The sequence below is a fragment of the Geotrypetes seraphini genome, chromosome 7 (assembly GCF_902459505.1).
Source record: "Geotrypetes seraphini chromosome 7, aGeoSer1.1, whole genome shotgun sequence".
Classification (NCBI taxonomy): Eukaryota; Metazoa; Chordata; class Amphibia; order Gymnophiona; family Dermophiidae; genus Geotrypetes; species Geotrypetes seraphini.
In genome coordinates this window covers 35,188,569-35,205,955 of record NC_047090.1, presented here as the reverse complement: position 1 = coordinate 35,205,955, position 17,387 = coordinate 35,188,569, and the positions used below count along the sequence as shown (strand labels likewise).

The window sequence follows — 17,387 nt, the reverse complement described above, 5'->3', positions numbered from 1 at the left end:
AGTTTCAGCTGGTGTAAATCCTTGCCCCCGAAGTTTGCTGTGGAAATCGTCTCTAGGCATGATTGTTTAAACGGCCCACAACTTGCAGAATTGCGCTACACGTGGATTTTGGGGCACCATTTCTTGAGTGCCATTTACTGAATCCAGCCCTGTTTGTATTAATTAGCCTCTCTCTTTTGAACTTAGTAAAAGGAGAGTGTAAAGGGGTTGGTTTATTTTGATATGAGATAACAGCCCTAAGATCTGCAGTGCGTCCCCTGATCTACAGTATAGTACTCTTTCTGGGGCTGCTGGAAAGGCTCTGGAACGCGTTGCCAGAGGTTGTGGTGAAAGCAGATAGAGTAGCTGGTTTTAAGAAAGGTTTGGACAAATTCCTGGAGGAAAAGTCCATACTCTGTTATTAAGACATAGGGGAAGCCACCGCTTGCCCTGGATCAGTAGCATGGAATGTTGCTACCCCTTGAGTTTTGGCCAGGTACTAGTGACCTGGATTAGCCACCGTGAGAATGGGCTACTGGGCTTGATGGACCATTGGTCTGACCCAGTATGGCTGTTCTTATGTTATATTACTACATAGCCTAAAGAGCTTACAATATACAGTCAAACCTCGGTTTACGAGTTCCATGGTTTGCGAGTGTTTTGCAAGACGAGCAAAACATTTGCAAAATCCGCACCTTGGAAACCGAGCTTGTCTCAATTTGCGAGCCCCCCCTTGCGATCCAACATCCCCCACCCTCGCGATCCAGCATCCCCCCTGCTCGCATTGCCCCTCCCCCTACCGCGATCCTGCATCCCCCACTCACCCACCCAAACACAATCGCTTACCCCGCTCTGTCACCGGCACCAGCACCAACGCACAGGACATGCCGGTGCCGGTGCCCAAAGATCCTCCCTGTTGCTTGTGCTGGGCCTTGAGCATCTGCGCATGCTCAAAGCCTTCTAGTTCTCGCAAATGCTCAAGGCCCAGCACAAGCAACAGGGAGGATCTTCGGGCACCAACATGTCCTGTGCCTTGGTGCTAGTGCCGGTGCCAGAGTGGGGTAAGTGATTATGGCGGAGGGAGGGGGAGGTGACGCGAGCGGAGGGGGGATGCCGGATCACGGGGGTGTGTGTGTCTGTGGAGCAGCACCAGTGGCCTCAGGGAGGGGAAGGGAGGTGGAACGAATCAAACGAGTTTCCCTTACTTGCTATGGGAAAACTCGCTTTGATATACGAGTAAATTAGTTTACGAACATGCTTCTGGAACGAATTATGCTCGTAAACCAAGGTTCCACTGTATATGATATATATCACGTCCACTTTCAGCAGTATAAGTTTTTGTGCCTGTGGTAATTAATTCTGGGTCAAGATCATTGTATCTGATATCATTGTTTCTTATAAAATAATTCTAAAAAAAAAAAAGGAAGTCTTATTCCAAAATAAATTGCTTCTGTTGTTCTTTGGACCTTTTTGCTCCTATGCTGAACACAGTAGCAGAAAGTAATTCAAGTTTACTAGAAAGCAATATGAAAGGCAAACCACAAATCCACCATGACTGTAATTGGTATTGAGGGATCTTTCTTTATTGAGAAAAAGAGATACCAGGGAATTCAGTGTCTTCTTAGCACAATAAAATCTCACCTGTTGTTGAAATGTTTATTGCATACCTGATGCATGGGGGGAATTAAACTGCTGTGCCGTTGAGCTGGTGCAAATATCCTAGTGGTTAGAGCTTATTAAAGGAACAAAATATATAAAAACTTGTCCAAGCGATGGAGGTAGTATAATATCAATGAACAGTACAACACAGAGTATGATGCAGGCACGACGGTGTCAGGTCAAAAGTGCGCTGGGACAAAGGCGCGCCCAGACAATTGAGCGCAACGCGCGCCGTTGCGCCGCTCTAAATTACTGTTTTTAGCGCTCTGACGGGGGGCGTGGGGGGGAACCCCCCACTTTACTTAATAGACATTGCGCCGCATTGTGGGGGCGTTGTGGGGGGCATGGGGGGTTGTAACCCCCCACATTTTACTGAAAACTTCACTTTTTCCCTGTTTTTAGGGAAAAAGTTCAGTTTACAGTAAAATGTGGAGGGTTACAACCCCCCAAACCCCCCATAACGCCGGCGCGATGTCTATTAAGTAAACTGGGGGGGTTCCCCAACAAAACTCCCCGTCGGAGCCCCTAAAAACTGTAATTTAGAGCGGCACGGCGGCGCGCGCTGCGCTCAATTGTTGGCACACACTTTTGCCTTTCACGCCGTTGTCTATGAACCAGGCACGACACGGTCCGGTGTTCCAGCAATAATTGCCTTCCTCGGGGGTTCCAGTATAGGTAAACCACAAACTTGATATTATATAAAATAAATCCAAATACAGTGGTGCCTCACACAACGAACTTAATTGGTTCCAGGAGCAAGTTTGTTATGCGAAACGTTCGTTATGTGAAACGCGTTTTCCCATAAGAATACATGTAAAAAAAAATAATTCGTTCTGCAGCATAAAATATGCTAAGATGACATAAAAAAAGATAAATTTTTGGTTATTATTTTTATTTAGATACATCTAAAAACATAATTGTTTTTTAAAACAACACACATTTTTTAAATTTAAAGACAGACTAAGTAGAGTCTAATTTTACAGTGAGAGAGGGCAGAGTCTCAGCGGCAAAAACTGGGACTTAACTGTTCATTTTTTTTTTTTTTCTACCGTGTTTCCCCGATGATAAGGCAGGGCCATCAAATAAGACAGCCCCCCCTTTTTAGAAAAAAATGTAAAATAAGGCACCCCCCCGCAAATAAGCCACCCACCGATACCTGCGCTTACCCGAATCGGGTGGTACGGTGGGTGACTCCGTGTGGTCCCTGGCACCCCCGACACGATCGGGGCAAGAGGGAGCTCAAGCCCTCTTGCCCCCCCGACTCCCCGACACGATCGGGGCAAGAGGGAGCCCAAGCCCTCTTGCCCCCCGACTCCCCGACACGATCGGGGCAAGAGGGAGCCCAAGCCCTCTTGCCCCCCCGACTCCCCGACACGATCGGGGCAAGAGGGAGCTCAAGCCCTCTTGCCCCCCCGACTCCCCGACACGATCGGGGCAAGAGGGAGCCCAAGCCCTCTTGCCCCCCGACTCCCCGACACGATCGGGGCAAGAGGGAGCCCAAGCCCTCTTGCCCCCCCGACTCCCCGACACGATCGGGGCAAGAGGGAGCCCAAGCCCTCTTGCCCCCCCCCGACTCCCCGACACGATCGGGGCAAGAGGGAGCCCAAGCCCTCTTGCCCCCCCGACTCCCCAACTCCCCGACAATATCGGGCCAGGAGGGAGCCCAAGTCCTCCTGGCCACGGCGACCCCCTAACCCCACCCTGCACTACATTACGGGCAGGAGGGATCCCAGGCCCTCCTGCCCTCGACGCAAACCCCCCCTCCCCCCAACGACCGCCCCCCCCAAGAACCTCCGACCGCCCCCCCAGCCGACCCGCGACCCCCCTGGCCGACCCCCACGACACCCCCAACCCCCTTCCCCGTACCTTTCTGTAGTTGGCCGGACAGACGGGAGCCAAACCCGCCTGTCCGGCAGGCAGCCAACGACGGAATGAGGCCGGATTGGCCCATCCGTCCCAAAGCTCCGCCTACTGGTGGGGCCTAAGGCGCCTGGGCCAATCAGAATAGGCCCGGGAGCCTTAGGTCCCTCCTGGGGGCAGGGCCTGAGGCACATGGTCGGGTTGGGCCCATGTGCCTCAGGCCCCGCCCCCAGGAGGGACCTAAGGCTCCCGGGCCTATTCTGATTGGCCCAGGCGCCTTAGGCCCCACCAGTAGGCGGAGCTTTGGGACGGATGGGCCAATCCGGCCTCATTCCGTCGTTGGCTGCCTGCCGGACAGGCGGGTTTGGCTCCCGTCTGTCCGGCCAACTACAGAAAGGTACGGGGAAGGGGGTTGGGGGTGTCGTGGGGGTCGGCCAGGGGGGTCGCGGGTCGGCTGGGGGGCGGTCGGAGGTTCTTGGGGGGGGCGGTCGTTGGGGGGAGGGGGGGTTTGCGTCGAGGGCAGGAGGGCCTGGGATCCCTCCTGCCCGTAATGTAGTGCAGGGTGGGGTTAGGGGGTCGCCGTGGCCAGGAGGACTTGGGCTCCCTCCTGGCCCGATCGTGTCGGGGAGTCGGGGGGGCAAGAGGGCTTGAGCTCCCTCTTGCCCCGATCGTGTCGGGGAGTCGGGGGGGCAAGAGGGCTTGGGCTCCCTCTTGCCCCGATCGTGTCGGGGAGTCGGGGGGGGGCAAGAGGGCTTGGGCTCCCTCTTGCCCCGATCGTGTCGGGGAGTCGGGGGGGGCAAGAGGGAGCCAGGCGGAGAGAGGGCAGTTAAGGATGCAGCTCGGGCGACTTCGTTGTGTGAAACGAAGTTCGTTGTACGAATCAAGACATAAAGTTCGTTGTGCGCAGCGTTCGCTGTGCGAGGCGTCCGTTATGCGAGGCACCACTGTATGTGGTTTAGAAATCCATAAAACCAATACTGTATTATAGGAATCTGATTGTATTGGGTGTGGTCAGTGTAATCAGGTTCCTATAATATAGTATTGCTTTTATGGATTGCCAAACCACACACAGTAAAACCTTGGTCTGCCAGCATAATTCATTCCGGAAAGCAGGCTTGTAATCCAAAGCACTCGTATATCAAAGCGAATTCCCCCCTAGGAAATAAAAGAAACTCGGACGATTCGTTCCACGACCCAAAAAACTTTAATACACAATATTGTACTATTGTGAGTGCTTGAGGCCAAATTCTAATCTGTGCCGGGTCATTTTTATAAACGTTGCATTGAGATAATGCAGACATCCTGTGGTTTATCCTTTGGCATCCGTGGCCAACTCCTTGCTCAAAGGGACATACCTGAGTGCTTATCGCCATTGTACAACTTTTAGGGCTCCTTTTACTAAGGTGCGTTGGGGCCTTAACACGCGGAATAGCGGGCGCTACATTGCCGCGCGTGCCAGATCTTAACGCCAGTATTGAGCTGGCGTTATTCTAGAAGCGTACCGCGCGGTTTAGCGGTTTAGCCCGCGGTAATTTTTTTGCGGGCGCTAAAATCGCTAGCGCGCCTTAGTAAAAGGAGCCCTTAGTTCATAAAGAAGACCTATAAATATGGTCGTCACAATATTGGAACTCTGTAATCAGCAAATCTCTCGAACGCCAGCTGTGGAGTTTAAACCGTAACTGTGGATATTCATCCATTAGCTGGATAGCAGAACTGAAAATCCAGCTATGTCACCAACCGCAGTTATCTGGATAATTCAGATAGTTGTTCAATAAGAGGCCTTTTATTACAGTTTTGGAAGATTATGGGGCTCATAATCGAAAGAGAAAAACGTCCAAAAATCGGCCTAAGTCGGCACTTGGACGAACATTTCACAAAAATGTCCAAGTGCTGATAATAAAAACAGGTTTTGGACATATTTCTAAACGACCCAGGCCTTCATAATGCCGCTGAATGACCAAAGCTAAACGGGGCATTTCAGGAGGAGTGTCGAGGGCGGGAGATGGGCGGGACGTGGGCCGGCTTAGACTTAGTCATACAGCATGCATAACCGAAAGTTATACAGCCCACGATCGACGGAACTTGGACGTTGTGACTTAGACCATGTAAAACATGGTCTAAGTCACAAAAACCCACCTAAAGTCACCAGATAAGCACTACAAACACATAAAACAGACCCCCACGCACTACCCCAGTGATCACTAACCCCCCCCACCCCCATAAAAATTTTAATTATAACTTTAAAATTCAGACTCCAGACCATCATCACCTGGCTGCCTGGCACAGGAAAGCCTAGTCATCCAGCCCAGAGCAGCTTAAGTCGTCTTGGGGGTGGGTTAGGGACTCATGGAGAGGAGGACCTATGCCCATAAGCCCCTGTAATCACTGCATTGATACTAAAACATGTGCACTCCCCTAAACTCCCCCAAAACCCTTTTGTACTGACATATAAGTGGCTCCTGCAGCCATAAGGGCTATTGGGATGGTAGATAAGTGGGTCTAGGGGATGCTGGAGGTGGTTTGGGGGGCTCACCGTAACTTATAAGGAAGCTGTAGTGAGGAGAAGCCATGGCACCCTTTTTGTGAAGTTCACAGCAGTACCCTGTAAGGTACCCCACTGTTTAGGTGGCATGTCTGGGTGTGCAGTCCATCACTTTGTAGACCCTCCCTCCCCCTCCCCTCCAACAGGGCTTGTTCTAGGCATTTTGGACTTGGACGGAAAGTTGAACGAAAATGTGGTAAAAGATGGACGATTTAGTGGCTTGGACGATCAGATCGGCAGGACGTATAATTAGACAATTTTCGAAACAAAAAAAAAGTTGGACATATCTTTTGAAAATGTGTCTTAAGCTGTTTTTTTGTTTTTATTTTTACTTTGGACAACTTGTGAGATGGACGTGAACGGACTTAGACGTCCCTTTCGATTTTGCCTCCCCACATGTGTATTTAAAAGTGTTTTTAATTGATTTATTTTTTTCTTCCTTTTGTTTGGTAAGGTTTTATTTTGCAAGAGGATAGCGGTGGTGGGTGGGATTTTGTTTGTATTTTAATTGATCCATCTATTTTTCAGGGCTCCTTTTACTAAGGTGCGCTAGCGTTTTTAGTGCACACAGCAGATTAGCGCATGCTAAACCCGCGCTACGTGACTAGAGCTAACGCCAGCTCAATGCTGGCTTTAGTGTCTGGCGTGTGTGGCATTGTAGTGCACGCTATTCCACGCGTTAATGCCCTAACGCAGCTTAGTTAAAGGAGCCCTAAGTGAGAAATTCAATGTCCTTCTCCTTCGCAGCAGTTTACAATGGCAGGTACCCATCTGGACAACCCTAGACAGATTTTTTAATAGCATTTCATTGCTATGTAGATAATTTGCAACTCTGCCCTATACTGTGCTTACTCTGAATGTATGCATTTCCAATTTTGGAACAGAAATACATATAAACTGGTTGGGGGAACCCTACATATTAGCAAGATTGGTCTGCAATGCTTTTCCATGGCATTATTCAAAAATTGCCACTGAAAATCAACAAATGGCCCTACTCAGTGGCATTTATCTTGGAATCAGGCCTGCTCACAGTTAAGTACTTTTGAATATCGTATTAAGAGAAAATTAAAGATGCACATGAAGAATCACTTTTTTTAAAAACATTTTTGACTTCTGCTAAACAGCAGAGAGGTTTACAAAATTGTTCCCTCGGCCATTCATGAAAACCCCCAGATGGAGATGCATGGGATAGTCTCCCAGAAGAAGTGGTGGAGACAGAGACTGTGTTTGAATTAGAGAATGGGAGAGGTGAAGAATGGATAGTGTCACTATAAGTTAAAAGCTAAGTGATGTTATTATTAATTTTAAGGAAATTAAGTTATAAACATGGATAAAATGAACAAAAAAATGAACAAAAAAATCAATAATAAAGGTTGGACCAATGAAGAATGAAACAGTCAGCGGTATTTACCCTGATGGTGGTCTGAGGTCCATGCATGTAAAGATTGTTCACTGTTGTATGAACTTTGCTGTGCTGTGAAATCATTTTGGGCAATCCACTGAGTTAGATATTATCTGAATTAGAGAATGACACGGGGACAAATTTGTCCCTGTCCCTGCAGGAATTCCATTTCCCTGTCATGTCCCTGTGAGTTTTGTCATTGTCCCTGACTCATTTATTTATTTATTTATACCACTTATATCTTAAGCGGTTTACATTCAGGTACTTTATCGTATTTCCCTATCTGTCCCGGTGGGCTAAAATTCTATCTAGTGTACCTGGGGGCAATGAGGGGATTAAGTGACTTGCCCAGGGTCACAAGGAGCAGCGAGGGATTTGAACCCATATCCTCGGGCTGCTAAGGCTGTAGCTCTAACCACTGCGCCACACACTCCCATTTCTGTAAGCTCTGCCCTAGGCTAACATGCACGCATTAGCATTTAGCCCATGCTAATCGGTTAGCGCACCTTAGTAAAAGAAGGCCACAGAGTTTTAAAACCTAAATCGGCATGTCCTACGGCCTAAACACGGGGAAATACGGTAGTGTGTTCGTAGTTGAGGATGTATATTTGTCTATGTTGTATTGTAAACAGCCTCGAATTTAGGTGGTATATCATTTTTTTTTTAAAAAATAAATAAATAAAATCTTCCAAATCCACTCATAATACTGTATAAAACAGTATTAGATTTAAGGGGTCTTTTCCAGATAAGCCCCGCCACTAATGCAAAAAGTGCACGGGCAAAAACTTAAGCCCCGCCACCACTAATGCAAAAAGTGCACAGGCGAAAACTTAAGCCACGCTACCTTATAAATTATTAAACTATTGAAGCCCTCCGAGGAAATTATTCACATGATTTGAATAATGACTCGGGGGGATTCAAGGGGGGGAGCTCTACCCCCCTTTGTATATCACTTTCCCTAAGTATTCACTTAGCATGGTGTTAGCTAAAACTGTGGCGGGGGTTAACTTTTTGGCGGGGCTTATCTGGAAAAGATCCGATTTAAGAGTATGCTTTCAAACATTCAAGACATGAGTAAATACATGTGAGGTGACCAAGCCCCGATTTATTGACATCAGAGGGGGGAGGGGAAAGGTTCCGCTTCGATGGAATTGCATGAGAAGTCAACTGAGTCCATCTTTGAAAGATCGTGTAAAGCTCTGCAACTCTTATGCCCTCTTTAGGTAAATAAAGCAAGACTTCCTTATTGGAAAATGGCTCTGCTACATGTCTGCAGCCTTATCAACAATTTAAACGGCCCCGCAGAGGAGACAGGGGAAGCGAGTGACGAGGAGCAGGCTTTGAGGAAACTGTTTCCCGCTTCGGTGGACGGCTTTAACTTGGAAGCGATGCTGACTACGTATCAGCTCCAGAAAATCTGTCACGGTAGAACTTTTCAGCACTGGGAGGTAAGCAATTTCCCATCCTACCTTTCTTGCTCGGTCTGAATTATCCATAATTTCCACTTATTACTTGTGTCCGGGTCATTTTGTAGTAGAAAAGGGTGATGAGAATGATAAAGGAGATGGGGCTATTTCACGATGAGGAAAGACGAACGTGGCTAGGGCTCTTCAGCTTGGATGTGAGATGGCTCAGGGAAGATATGATAGTGTTCTAAAAAAGACTGTGAATCATTTCTTTACTCTTTCCAAAAATACTAGGTATAGGGGGCATGCAATGAAGCTACTAAGTAGTAGATTTAAAATAAATCAGAAAAAAATATTTTTTCACTCAATGTGTAATTAAACTCTGGAATTTGATGCCAGTGAAAGCAGTTACCTTAGCAGGGTTTAAAAATGGTTTGGATAATTTCCTAAAATCATAGTCTGGGACTTAGATACACACGACATGATGAGAGCCAGTCAACATGGTCTCAGGAAAGGGAAATCATGTTTGATGAATTTACTTCAATTTTTTGAGACCGTGAACAAATAAATGTATAGTGGAGAACCAGTGGACATAATATACTTGGACTTCCAGAAAGCGTTTGACAAGGTTCCACATGAAAGACTTCTCAGGAAACTATAAAGCCATGGAATAGAGGGGGATATACAAAGATGGATAAGCAATTGGCTGGAGAACAGAAAGCAGAGAGTGGGCATAAATGGGAATTTCTCAGACTGGGAGAAAGTGACTAGCGGTGTACCCCAGGGCTCGGTAATTGGGCCAATCTTATTTAATATTTTCATCAATGACCTAGAGGAAGGAACATCCAGTGAGATCATCAAGTTTGCAGACAACACAAAGCTATGCCGGGCAATCAGATCGCAGAAGGATAGCGAGGAACTCCAGAGCGACTTGTGTCAGTTAGAGAAATGGGCAGAGAAATGGCAGATGAAGTTTAATGTAGAAAAGTGCAAAGTAATGCATTTAGGCAGAAAGAACAAGGAACACGAGTATAGAATGTCAGGAGCAACTCTGGGTAAGAGCGAACAAGAAAAGGACCTGGGCGTACTGATAGATAGGACCCTGAAGTCCTCGGCACAATGCGCGGCAGCGGCAAAGAAAGCAAACAGAATGTTAGGCATGATAAAGAAAGGAATCACGAGTAGATCGGAGAAAGTCATAATGCCGCTTTATAGAGCAATGGTCAGACCACACTTGGAATACTGTGTCCAACATTGGTCTCCCAACCTAAAGAAGGATATAAAACTGCTGGAGAGGGTGCAGAGATGAGCAACGAAGCTAATAAAAGGTATGGAGAACTTGAAATAAGAGGAATGACTTAAGAGACTGGGATTGTTCTCCCTTGGGAAGAGGAGACTGCGAGGGGATATGATCGAGACCTTCAAAATACTGAAAGGAATCGACAAAATAGAGCAGGAAAAAAAAAAAATTATTTACAATGTCCAATGTGACACGGACAAGAGGACACGGAATGAAGCTAAAGGGGGACAAGTGCAGGACAAATATCAGGAAGTTCTGCTTCACGCAAAGAGTGGTTGACACCTGGAATTCTCTCCCAGAGGAGGTTATAGTGGAATCGACCGTCCTAGGATTTAAAAGCAAACTAGATGCACATCTCCTTACGAGAGGCATAGAGGGATATGGGTGACTAAAAATTACTTACTCACATAGAGAGAAATCACCACTTAATATAACATATCCACTGTGTAAGTATCTTAATTCTTTCCAGGGAGAAGGGCCTCAGATTCGGAGCATACGTGTAGTCCTATCACAGACTCAACTGTCAGCGTATTTTATAGCTCCATGCTCCAGTCATAGGCCCATGCCCCACTTGAATTTTTGAAACTTTTTCATAAATAGGACTTAAGTATACTGACTAAAAATCCGAAACTTTTAACGGTGAAGTTAAGATACTAAAATTCAGTCATATTCACAGTGTATCCTTATTTAATAGGCAGCTAAATCACTTATCTCAATCTGTTTTTCTTTTTCTTTTTTTAAGGCTGAAAAATGGAGGGGGAAAAAAAAGACAAAACCCTGTGAATGTGCCTTTCTGGATATTTTTGGATATTTCTGTGGACATGACATGGGGTCAATTCTTTACTGTAATTTTATAGAATACAGTGACAATACGGGATAATGCACAAAAATTTAGACATGCACACTTATGATAGGACAGTAAATGGGGTCAATTGGTGATGCACACATATGATAGCATTCTATATGTTCCACTAAAGATGGCTTGTTATTTATCACTTTGGATCTGTTGTCAGGGTTCAAACTAGGAATTTTACTTAACTATGTACCCCAACACCTACAATGTTTCACACTAATGCTAGTGTTATCAATATCTTCAAAACCACCGCCTCAGACACACCTCCTCCACCTTAGATAATGATTTGTATCTGGTAGGAATGCTGGTGTCTAATTCTCCTCATTGGCCTAAATTCATTTAACATATTTTATATTCGTTTTAAATTTATCCAACACTAATATAACTTTTTTTTAGAGGTTTTATAAATAGTTATATTTTATATCTTGTGATGAATTTCATACTCAACTTAAATTCATCATGTTTTCCATGCTACTGGGACTTAATGATCCGACATGTTTCACAAAGGATTTGCTTTATCAAGGATCTCCCTATAAAATACATAAAAAGGATTCATTTATCTTAATAATAATATCACTTCTATATCTTATAAAAAAAACTTCTAAAAATCCCATATTATTGATCAAATCGAACACCTACACTTACCAGAGCCATTATTAACCTCCACTTTACTCAAACCTATTGGTAAGATGGCAGCGGCGTATTTTACTACAAATCGTATAGTGTTTCAACTATCAGCTGACTCCCTGTGCAGCCCAATAAGAGGGGCTAAATCAACATAGCCCATTCAACCTCACAACTGAGGCGTTAAGAGCCACCATATCCATCCCTTTCTGTTCCTTCCCTTCCTCCATCCCATTATCCACCATCTCTCTCCCTCTCCTCTGTTTTCAGACCCATTATTTCTTTCCTTCTCCCCTCCCCCCACACACACTCAGTCTGGCATATGCACATCTGTTTGGATCCCTCCTTCCCTCCCTCCTTGTACTTCTATACCAGGGCCCACCCGCTGCTGCCCCCCCCCCAGGCCTGCATGTTTCCCCCCTTCTTTTTAGCATCCTCCAGCTGCCTGGTCTCACCTACAAAGCAGCCTGCAGAGGATAGCTGGACAGCTGTAGCGAACCTAGCAGGCTGCCGTCGGCCTCCGCAGCACGTTCCCTCTGTTGTACCCATGGTCCCGCCCCTCCTCTAACGTACGGGACTGTGGCAGAGAGAATGTGCTGTGGAGGTCGACGGCAGCCAGCTAGGTTCGTTACAGCTGACCGGCGATCCTCTGCAGGCTGCTTGGAATGTGAGACCAGGAAGCTGGGAGAGAGATGGTGGACAATGGGATGGAGGGAAGGAAGGAACAGAGGGCATTTACTCGTGGGCCAAGTCTAATTACCTTGCATGCCAAATTTGGTCCACGGGCCTACGTTTGACACCCCTGCCTTAATTGCAATTTTCAATTAATGGTGCCAATTAAGGCTTATTAAATAATTAAGTTAGGCTCCTAGATTGGCTAAGTGTGCCAGTTTTTTTATAGAATCAGGGCCATAATGCATGCTAAATCAACTTAACATACATTAACCTCTGAACTGAAGTGCAATAACTTAGTTTAGCATGCTGGAAGTGAGAAATGAACTGAGGGTCTGATTCTATTAGAAATGACGCTTAACCACGCCTAACTTGTAGGCGCCAATTGGCAACACTAGGTGCCACTTTTAGAAGCACGCTTAGTGGCTCCTACGCATGCTTAGACCTCTCTAGAAGTCTTTGTGGTAGGCGCCGGTATGTTAGGCCAGGTTTTTCCTGGCCTAATTTACCAGTGCCTAACACAGACACCTAGCGAAGCATAGGTCAACCATATCTATCCACCCCTAACCACATCTACTTTTAAGGTAGGCATTGTTAGGCACAGATGGCAACTCTAATTAACTAAGAAGTCCTTTTATTAAGGTGTGCTAACCGATTTAGCACATGCTAAAGATTAGTGCGTGCTAAATGCTAAGGCGTCCATAGAATATAATGGACGCCTTAGCATTTAGCAGGCCCTAACCTGCGGCAGGTGCTAAATCAGTTAGCACGCCTTAATAAAAGGACCCCTAACTTTTAAAAAATTTATCTTTATTTTCTGTTGTTTTGCACCAACACATCCGGGGGGGAGGGGATGGGAGCAGGAGGGGGTATATCTTTTGTTTTGGTATTATTTCTGATGGTAATGTTGGATGGGGGAGGGAATTTTATTTTTTGTATAGATTCTGATTCTTTATAAGTGCTTATTTGCTTATTATTATTTGTATGTAAATTGTACTGCACTTTTTGTTGGCATTAAAAACTAAACATAGTTTTAAAAAAATTATTTAAATTAGTTTTTAATGGCGTGATCAATTATCACACCAATTAACCTAATCTGCATGCATGAAATGAATTGAAAAATGCCCCCCCAAACAGTAAAAGAATCTAAAGCGAACAGAAAACAAGTTTGCATTGTGCAAACACCCATTAATTGACCCCCCCCCCCAAACACACACACACATTTTTTTTATAACGGCATTCAGAAAGCTGAATTTCTTCTCTTTCATAAGAACATAAGAACATAAGAAACGCCTTCGCCGGATCAGACCGAGGTCCATCTAGTCCAGCGATCCGCAACCGCGGCGGCCCATTTAAGTACTCCTTTTTGGAGACCCAAAATTACCGTATCCCTCAATATGATATGCAAGTAGGTGTGCATCCAACTTGCGCTTGAATCCCAGTACAGTAGTCTCCTCCACAACCTCCCCGGGGAGTGCATTCCAAGCACCCACCACGCGTTGCGCGAAACAGAACTTCCCGACATTTGTCCTGAACCTACTCAGTTTCAGGCTATGACCTCTAGTCCGTGTCACATTTGAAAATGTTAGTAATGCTGTTTCTTGGTCCATTTTATCAAATCCTTTTAATATTTTAAAAGTCTCTATCATATCCCCCCTCAGTCTTCTCTTCTCTTCTTTTGCAGTTACCTCAACAAGACCTTCCTGAGCCGGGAAGCGCTAACCGTGAGAAAGACGACGTCATCAAAAGAAAAATTCCCTACATTCTGAAGAGACAAACGCACATCACTAAAGCCAGGAGACCTTATATACTGAAAAGAAGTGCTTATTACTGACATTGTACAAACAAAAATAAAACTCAGAAACAATGTACATTTAATTTATAAGTAACTGTGCCTCATGGTTATTTTTGTTGAAATAGAAAATCATTATTTATGTGTAAAATATATTACGGAGAAATTATCATAATGAGAACATAATTGTGTCTTTTTTTTTCGCTAGTATTGTTTTCTTATGTGACTTTTTTCATTTTTCCTCACTAAAAAAAAAAAACCATTTAACTGGACCAATGCAACTTCAAATAAATCTAGTTCGTAAGCATGATTCACTGTATACAACTGAGGTGTGAGCTGCATATCATGTTGCGTGTTTGAAAATACTTTACAAGACTGACGATGGAAATACGATGTTTACAGAATGAGACATAGAACTGAAGATTGTTACTGCAGAAGATTTATAATCTTTTATTAAAAGATGAGTAATATGTATATTTTCCAACTCCCATTTGACTCTTAACATTTGTTCTGACATGAAACGCAGGGCAGAAGGTTATTTGTGCATATTTTTCAAAGAAAATCAACAGTTTCCATTAAAATGATGTTCCATTTAATTGTATGTAGAACAGAAGAGGGACTCCACAGAACAAACCCCCATAAAGCACAAAGGGCCTTCAAGTTCCAGGTAATTCTACTTTAATAATGGTCCCGACATGGGCTGGGTTTCAGCCTCTCTGCCTGCGTCAGGACAGTGGCATGGTAAGGGTGGAGTGGAGGGCGGTCCTCCCTGGGCGCCGTCTTGGTGGGGGCACTGGCTCCCATCTGCCTCTCGACCCCCCTCGCTCCTTCCCCGACCCCTAGCACCGCGCAGGGGCGCCCCTTCACATCCCTCGTACCTCTTTAATGTTCGTGGCACAAGCAGCCACCCCAATCTGCTGCACACGCTGATGTTAGCTCTTCCTCTGACATCACTTCCTGGACCCATGCATAGGAAGTGATGTCAGAGGAAGAGCCGATGCTGGCGGGAGCAGCAGGTTGGGGATGCTGCTCACACCAGGAACGTTAAAGATGTACGGGAGACGGGAAAGGGGTGTGTGGCAGGAGGGGGTGGGGAAAGAGCAGATGGGGCGGAGAAGAGGGAGGGGGCGCCACTTCCCTGGGCACCTCTCTCCCTCAGAGGCCAAAAAGTCTTGTATAAAAGATCAATACACTGGAAAATATTGCCCAAACTGGTGGAAAAGAAACACGCTTCGTCTAAGAGTTAAACTACATGCATATGCTATAGCAGAACGTATACATGTTGCTCAATTGTTAAACTAAGCGTGACTTTGGTATTTTGATCATTTCTTCTGAACTACAAGACCTTCTGACCCCTAACTCAGATGGAGATACTGAAACATGGCCCGTGTCGGATCCTTCATCAAAGTAGGATTACTTGGAACTTGAAAGCCCTTTATGCTTTTATTGTGTTCCATAGAATTCTATGCCATGCAAAAGAAAACTCACGGGAGATTGATTGTTGCATCAGTGGCGTACCAAGGGTGGGGCGGGGGGGGACCACCCTGGGTACAAGCTCTAGGGGGGTGCACAGCCGGCCAGGTCCGGAACCTCCTGGGACCTGCACTTCAGCGCGGCTGCCGGTCCACCCCGAGGCCAAGAAATAGGCTAAGAAGCCAGCGGGAGCGGCGAAAGCGTCCTTTAAGGAACACCCTCCCGATTTGGCTCTATCCCACCCCCTTCATGGCGCCACCGGACAGCGTTCTCAGCCATTGGCCGACCTTGCCTGGGTTGGTGGCATCACGAAGGGGGCGGGATAGAGCCAGATCGGGAAGGTGTTCCTTAAAGGATGCTTTTGCTGCTCCCGCCGGCTTCTTAGCCTTTTTGGAACCGTAGCAGTGGCGTACCAAGGGGGGGTGGGGAGGGGTCAAAAAAATTATGGGCTGGGAGGGGGGGGTGCAAAAAATGATGGGCCCCCAGGTGTCACATACCCTATGTATGCCATTGTATTGCATTACAAGCCGGATAATTTAAAAACAATGTCACCTAGCTTGCATGGTAGGAATGCAGAGACGTTGAACCCGTGTCCTAGGGAATTTTGAGCAAACTTTCTCTTTGAAAATTACACTCACATACATTTATATTGAGGGCAGGATTAAGGCATAGCCAACGTAGGCACAAGCCTAGGTCCCAACTGTTTAGGAGGGGCCCTCTTAGATATTCTGATTCAGCAGTGAGCAAAGCAGGTTTTTGCCCTGGTGGTCAGCTGCTAAGGGGGGGGGGTCTTTTACTAAGGCACGCTAGCCGATTTAGCGTTCAGTAAATAGTGCATGCTAAATGCTAATGCACCCATTATATTCTATGGACGCGTTAGCATTTAGCGCGCCTTAGTAAAAGCACCCCTAAATGAAGAGGGAAGTGCTGGGGAGATGAAAGTCCAGAGCAACCACTGCCCACTGAACTCTGTCCATTTTCTATAACTCATGCGTGCTGTCCTTCAGTTTTCAGGAAGCGTGAGCAAGCAGTGGTTCTTATCGATTGTCTTTTCCTCCGTCAGTTTTCCCCTCGGAAACACGACGGGCCCCATTGAGAGAAATTTTGAAACGCATCTACACTTCTCCCTCCCGATTTGTGGGGTTAGGACTTGCGACTTCGGTTCTTCGCGAGTTTCTAAACCCGCACCCAGCCCCGTCTCCCTCCTGCCCCCCAGACCTCTCAGCACCTGACCTGGTCTAATGGTGAAGCGGGGCAGGAGCGCTCTTCCTACGCTCCTGCCCCGTGCAGAGCCATCCACAAAAATGACTGCTGTGAGCTCCCATGGCAGGAACTCATGGCAGCCTTTTTTTGTGGATGGCTCTGCACGGGGCAGGAGCGTAGGAAGAGCGCTCCTGCCCCGCTTCACCGCTAGACCGCCAGGTAAGGTGTGGATAGGACCGGGAGGCAGGAGGAAGGCAGGGGTGGGTCAGAGTTGGCCCTGAAAGCTATTTGCGTTTTTTCAATATTTGCAGGCCGGCTCTGCCCCTAACCTCCCCCGCCCCCCATCTCCCCGAATATTGAGGGAGAAGTGTTTATTCTTAGAGGAGGATCTAATTCACTTCATTGACTAAGGTCCTCTGTACTGTTTATAGCTCCTATTAAAGCTAGGGTTACCAGATTTTGTAATGCTAAAATCTGGACCCATGGCCCTGCCCCCATTCCCACCCAAGCCTTGCCCCATTCCGCCTAAGTCATGCCCTGTTCTGCCCCAGTCCTTCCCCCAAACTTCTTCTTCTAGAGCTCGGAGCTATGTCTGGAGGGCCTCCTAGCATGCACGGATGTT

The 17,387-nt window shown here is 46.4% G+C and overlaps 1 protein-coding gene across 1 annotated transcript in view; it reads left to right on the top strand.

Moving 5' to 3' along the window:
* NTS (neurotensin) overlaps positions 1-14,131 on the top strand; it is a 34,341-nt gene extending 20,210 nt beyond the window's left edge. Inside the window, exons 3-4 of the mRNA XM_033951823.1 lie at positions 8,666-8,890; positions 13,982-14,131. Coding sequence (XP_033807714.1) covers positions 8,666-8,890; positions 13,982-14,131 — 375 coding nt within the window. The remainder of the gene's footprint in view (positions 1-8,665; positions 8,891-13,981) is intronic.
* Positions 14,132-17,387: the final 3,256 nt, after the last annotated feature.